Below are 6,384 nucleotides of genomic sequence, written 5' to 3'. Positions count from 1 at the left end.
TCAGCCCCACACCAGGGGCTTGATGACAATGTAGCCTTTCATTTCATAGTTCAGAGCCTGCCAATTTAGGATGGTGGGATTGAGGGAGTAGGAACCCTGATACACAAACTGGATCTCTTCGGGAGACAGCAGAGAGTCCCACATGTACAAATCCCCAATCTGTCCCATAAAGGACTGGGTTTTATCAAAGCCTCCTCCATAGGAATCCTGCTCCTGGCCCAGGACAATCTTGGGGTTAGCTCCCACAGAATAACCCTATCTCAGGCCCTTTTTCACCAGCGGCTTCCCATTGATCCAGAATTCGGCAATGCCTGTGGAAGACTCCCAGCTGGTACAGATGTGCACTGGGGTGGGGAACTCCTCAATAACTCTGGCAGTAACTCTGGTTCTTCCAATGTATAAACTGTACTCTCCAATTCTGTCTTTAAAAATTAGTAGCTCATTATCCTTGCCCTGGGTGTTATAGGAGAAGAGGCTGTAGCCACAGGAGAGATCACTATAGGCTCGAAAACACAAGGTAAAGTTCTGCAGAGGTTTCTCCAGCTTTGTGATCAGGTTCACGTGGTCAATAGAAGATTCTCTAGGGAACAGAAACACCTTCCTACTGAGGTCTGTGGGAAGAGAAAGAAATATAGTGACCTTCATCATAAATGCAGGGAAAAAAATCATACTCAATCTTTTTCTCATCTCATGCTCCTTGATCACACACTGACCACCCTACCTTTCTGAGCAAAGGCTTCTGGAAGGCTGGCGAGGACAGAGATCCAAAGCAGTAGCTTGTCCATGTTCTTGGCCTGGGGCTGTTACAGCAACAGCAGTGACCAGGATGAAGGTACAGAGAGCACAGTTGTTGTTCACTCAACTTCTGCGATTCACATTCTTAGGCCTCAGGCTAGGGTTTATATGCACCTCTGGGTGAGGATGGTGGGATGGAGAGCACCGATAATGTATGAATGATTTTCTGGGCCTGCCCTCTGGTGCCAATGGTCAGAGCTATTGGTGGGGAAGGAAGGGCTGGAAAATCAATGGGAGTTACTTATTAGATACAGGGGACGACCAGAGCCCCACCCCTCTGTGACCCAGATTCTGGTGCTGGGAAGAGAGTGGTGTGGAGCTGCCGTGTTATGGAAGAGATGAGACCACACCAGCCACACCAGGAGGGCCTGGCTCCACTCTCCAGGGACCCCTCAGTGTGATGGCCCCGTGACTTCTGTTTGTGGATATTCTGGGATTCTGGTTTTGGCTGAAGACCATGAAGTCTCTTCACCTTTGTTTAATTCAATATTTAGTAATAGGTCCATTACTAAGGGGAGCAAGAGAATTAGAGTATGTATTTTCTGTCTCCCTGAAGCTTAGTATTTTCAGCTACTATCACTCAGCTCTTTTTCTTCTTTTGACTGTCATAGTGTTTCTTTTTTTTTTGAATTAATTTTTATTGGAGTATAGTTGACTTACAATGTTGTGTTAGTTTCTGCTATACAGCAAAGTGAATCAGTTATACATATACATATATTCACTCTTTTTTAGATTCTATTCCCATATAGGTCATTACAGAGTATTGAATAGAGTTCCCTGTGCTATACAGTAGGTCCTTATTAGTTATCTATTTTATATATAGGAGTGTGTATACGTCAATCCCAATCTCCCAGTTTATCTCCCCTCCCCCACCCCCGCTTTCCCCCTTGGTAACGTTAAGTTTGTTTTCTACATCTGTGACTATATTTCTGTTTTGTAAATAAATAGGTTCATTTGTACCATTTTTTTAGATTCCACATATAAGCGATACCATATGACATTTGTCTTTCTCTGACTTACTTCACTCAGCGTGACAATCTCTATGTCCATCCATGTTGCTGCAAATGGCATTATTTTGTTCTTTTTTATGGCCGAGTAATATTCCATTGTATACATGTACCACATCTTCTTTATCCATTCCTCTGTCGATGGACATTTAGGTTGCTTCCATGTCCTGGCTGTTGTGAATAGTGCTGCAATGAACATTGGAGTACATGTATTTTTTTTTTTTAACATCTTTATTGGAGTATAATTGCTTTACATTGGTGTGTTAGTTTCTGCTTTATAACAAAGTGAATCAGCTATACGTATACATATATCTCCATATCTCTTCCCTCTTGCGTCTCCCTCCCTCCCACCCACCCTCCCTATCCCACCCCTCTAGGTGGTCACAAAGTACCGAGCTGATCTCCCTGTGCTATGCGGCTGCATACGGTACTTGTTTTTCTCTTACTTCACTCTGTATGACAGACTCTAGGTCCATCCACCTCACTACAAATAACTCAATTTCATTTCTTTTTATGGCTGAGTAATATTCCATTGTATATATGTGCCACATCTTCTTTATCCATTCATCTGTCTATGGACACTTAGGTTGCTTCCATGTCCTGGCTATTGTAAATAGAGCTGCAATGAACATTGTGGTGCATGACTCTTTTTGAATTATGGTTTTTTCAGGGTATATGCCCAGTAGTGGGATTGCTGGGTCGTATGGTAGTTCTGTTTGTAGTTTTTTAAGGAACCTGCACACTGTTCTCCACAGTGGCTGTATCAATTTACATTCCCACCAACAGTGCAAGAGGGTTCCCTTTTCTCCACACGCTCTCTAACATTTATTGTTTGTAGTTTTTGATGATGGCCATTCTGACCAGTGTGAGATGATATCTCATTGTAGTTTTGATTTGCACTTCTCTAATGATTAATGATGTTGAGCATTCTTTCACGTGTTTGTTGGCAATCTGTATATCTTCTTTGGAGAAATGTCTATTTAGGTCTTCTGCCCATTTTTGGATTGGGTTGTTTGTTTTTTTTGATATTGAGCTGCATGAGCTACTTGTAAATTTTAGAGATTAATCCTTTGTCAGTTGCTTCATTTGCAAATATTTTCTCCCATTCTGAGGGTTGTCTTTTTGTCTTGTTTATGGTTTCCTTTGCTGTGCAAAAGCTTTTAATTTTCATTAGGTCCCATTTGTTTATTTTTGTTTTTATTTCCATTTCTCTAGGGGGTGGGTCAAAAAGGATCTTACTGTGATTTATGTCATAGAGTGTTCTGCCTATGTTTTCCTCTAAGAGTTTGATAGTGTCTGGCCTTACATTTAGGTCTTTAATCCATTTAGAGTTTATTTTTGTGTATGGTGTTAGGGAGTGTTCTAATTTCATTCTTTTCCATGTAGTAGTCCAGTTTTCCCAGCAACACTTATTGAAGAGGCTGTCTTTTCTCCATTGGATATTCTTGCCTCCTTTATCAAAGATAAGGTGACCATATGTGCGTGGGTTTATCTCTGGGCTGTCTATCCTGTTCCATTGATCTATATTTCTGTTTTTGTGCCAGTACCATATTGTCTTGATTACTGTAGCTTTTTAGTATAGTCTGAAGACAGGGAGCCTGATTCTTCCAGCTCTGTTTTTCTTTCTCAAGATTGCTTTGGCTATTCGGGGTCTTTTGTGTTTCCATACAACTGTGAAATGTTTTGTTCTAGTTCTGTGAAAAATGCCAGTGGTAGTTTGATAGGGATTGCATTGAATCTGTAGATTGCTTTGGGTAGTAGAGTCATTTTCACAATGTTGATTCTTCCAATCCAGGAACATGGTATATCTCTCCATCTATTTGTATCACCTTTAATTTCTTTCATCAGTGTCTTATAATTTTCTGCATACAGGTCTTTTGTCTCCTTAGGTAGGTTTATTCCTAGGTATTTTATTCTTTTTGTTGCAATGGTAAATGGGAGTGTTTTCTTAATTTCACTTTCAGATTATTCATCATTAGTGTATAGGAATGCAAGAGATTTCTGTGCATTAATTTTGTGTTCTGCTACTTTACCAAATTCATTGATTAGCTCTAGTAGTTTTCTGGTAGCATCTTTAGGATTCTCTATGTATAGTATCATGTCACCTGCAAACTGTGACGGCTTTACTTCTTCTTTTCCGATCTGGATTCCTTTTATTTCTTTTTCTTCTCAGATTGCTGTGGTTAAAACTTCCAAAACTATGTTGAATAACAGTGGTGAGAGTGGACCACCTTTTCTTGTTCCTGATCTTAGTGGAAATGGTTGCAGTTTTTCACCATTGAGGACGATGTTGGCTGTGGGTTTGTCATATATGGCCTTTATTATGTTGAGGTAAGTTCCCTCTATGCCTGCTTTTTGGAGGGTTTTTATCATAAATGGGTATTGAATTTTGTCAAAAGCTTTCTCTTGCTCTATTGAAATGATCATATGGTTTTTCTCCTTCAATTTGTTAATATGGTGTATCACATTGATTGGTATATATTGAAGAATCCTTGCATTCCTGGGATAAACCTCACTTGATCATGTTGTATGATCCTTTTAATGTGCTGTTGTATTCTTGTATTTTTTCAAATTTCAGTTTTCTCCAGGTATATGCCCAGGGGTGGGATTGCTGTATCATATGGTAGCTCTGTTTTTAGTCTTTTAAGGAACCTCCACACTGTTCTCCATAGTGGCTATACCAGTTTACATTCTCACCAACAGTGTAGGAGGGTTCCCTTTTCTCTACACCCTACCAGCGTTTGTAGACTTTTTAATGATGACCATTCTGACTGGTGTGAGGTGGTACCTCATTGTAGTTTTGATTCACATTTCTCTAATAATTAGTGGTGTTGAGCATCTTTTCATGTGCCTCTTGGCCATCTGTATGTCTTCTTTGGAGAAATGTCTATTTAGATCTTCTGCCCATTTTTTGATTGGGTTGTTTTTTTTGATATTGAGCTGCGTGAGCTGTTTGTATATTTTGGAGATTAATCCCTTGTCAGTCACTTTGTTTGCAAATGTTTTCTCCCATTTTGTGGGTTGTCTTTTTGTTTTGTTTATGGTTTCCTTTGCTGTGCAAAAGCTTTTAAGTTTAGTGATGCCCGGCTATGGGCCCGACGCTACAGCGCCATCCATTTTCGGGGCTAGTTGATTCAGTAGGTGAGTTGTTACTTCCATGGCCACCATTCTGCTTATCATGGTGTTTCTTTTTGCCGGACTTTTCCATTTCTCATTACAACTTATTTTCCTTGTTACTTGTTTACTATCTACAGAGATGTTAGCATCTCACTTGGTTTTCCTCTCATCTTCTTTGAGTCTCTGGCCACTGAGGGTTCATTTACATTAATCTTTGGTGATGACCCCCTTAATACATTCCACTCATGTTTATTATTAATTCCCAGGCACTATACTAGGTGCTGGGGATTCAGTGGTGACCTACCCTGGCACAACCCAAATGACCTCTGTCTTCATTCCTTCTGCTACTACTTAAAATGTTGACACTATTATCCACCACTCAAACCTGCTCTACCTGTAAGATATCAAACTTAAACTCTCCTTTCTAGCCACGGTATTTTCCTTCTTTCTTGCCCCTAAATTCTATGGAATCTGTTTTCATACTCTCGTCCAGTCTCTTGTTCATTCACTCTTCTCTCAGCCCATGGCAGACCTTCTGATCAGCCTTCTCAGTGACACAACAACTGCCACCAAGAATTCCCTTTCTTTGCCATTGTTCAAATTATCCTTCTAATGCTCAGCTATGGGCAGTTCCCACTCTCTAACATTTTCTAAGCTGAATCCCAGGTGGTAAAACCTTATATGGCTTGTTTCATAGTAAGGGTAAGTTGGAGTTAGTATTATACACTTTATTGCCTCATAATTAAATGCAGATCCTTCAGCTTGGAAGCCAGTGCCATTCACAATCTAGCTCCATCCTGGGATTAACCTCTCAATCAAACCCTGTTTTCTGGTCAAATGCCTCTAAATGTTTTTTCCCATACATGCCTGGCTTTCCTGATTTCCTTACTTCTATTCTTTGCCTTCATTCTGTCTTGAATTTTCCTTATCCATCTGTTTCTTAAAATCCTAACCATTCTTCAAAATCAATCTCTAAAGTGGTTCACTTCATGAAGATTTTCCTGATGTCTCAGTCAGACATTAATTTGCCTTTTTCCAACTCCCCATGCAGTTAAGGCCAAAGACTTTGGAGTAGAATTTACTAGTGGTTGACTATTGTGAAAGCCGCTCAACCTCTCTGAACCTTGCTTTCCTTTTCTTCAAAACAAAGATAAAACTATCCACCTCACGGTGTTATTGTGAGCATAAATGAGATACTATAATATGCATAAAGTGCGTGGAACAATGTCTGGATGGTTATTGTCATTTTGAATCTTTTTATGGATATCACCATGTCTTTCTCATATTATAGCTCTTAGTGTATTTATCTCTTATCCTCTCTTTTTTTTTTTTTTTCTCTTATCCTCTCTTGATTGAGGCTGAGCATTAGGTCTTAATCATTTTTATATCACCTGTTTTATTTAACTATTATTTCTGCACATGAAAGCAGCCCAGTATATATTTGTGGAATCACATGATTCAAGCA

The 6,384-nt window shown here is 39.7% G+C and overlaps 1 protein-coding gene across 1 annotated transcript; it reads right to left on the bottom strand.

The window, feature by feature from the left end:
• Positions 1 to 785, bottom strand: APCS (amyloid P component, serum). The gene is given in 2 exon segments (XM_059902698.1): positions 1 to 611; positions 722 to 785. Coding segments are annotated over 2 exon segments (675 nt in total).
• Between the last annotated feature and the right edge of the window lie 5,599 nt (positions 786 to 6,384).

Source organism: Balaenoptera ricei, chromosome 1 (assembly GCF_028023285.1).
Source record: "Balaenoptera ricei isolate mBalRic1 chromosome 1, mBalRic1.hap2, whole genome shotgun sequence".
NCBI lineage: Eukaryota > Metazoa > Chordata > Mammalia > Artiodactyla > Balaenopteridae > Balaenoptera > Balaenoptera ricei.
This window is presented reverse-complemented; position numbering and strand designations above follow the sequence as displayed.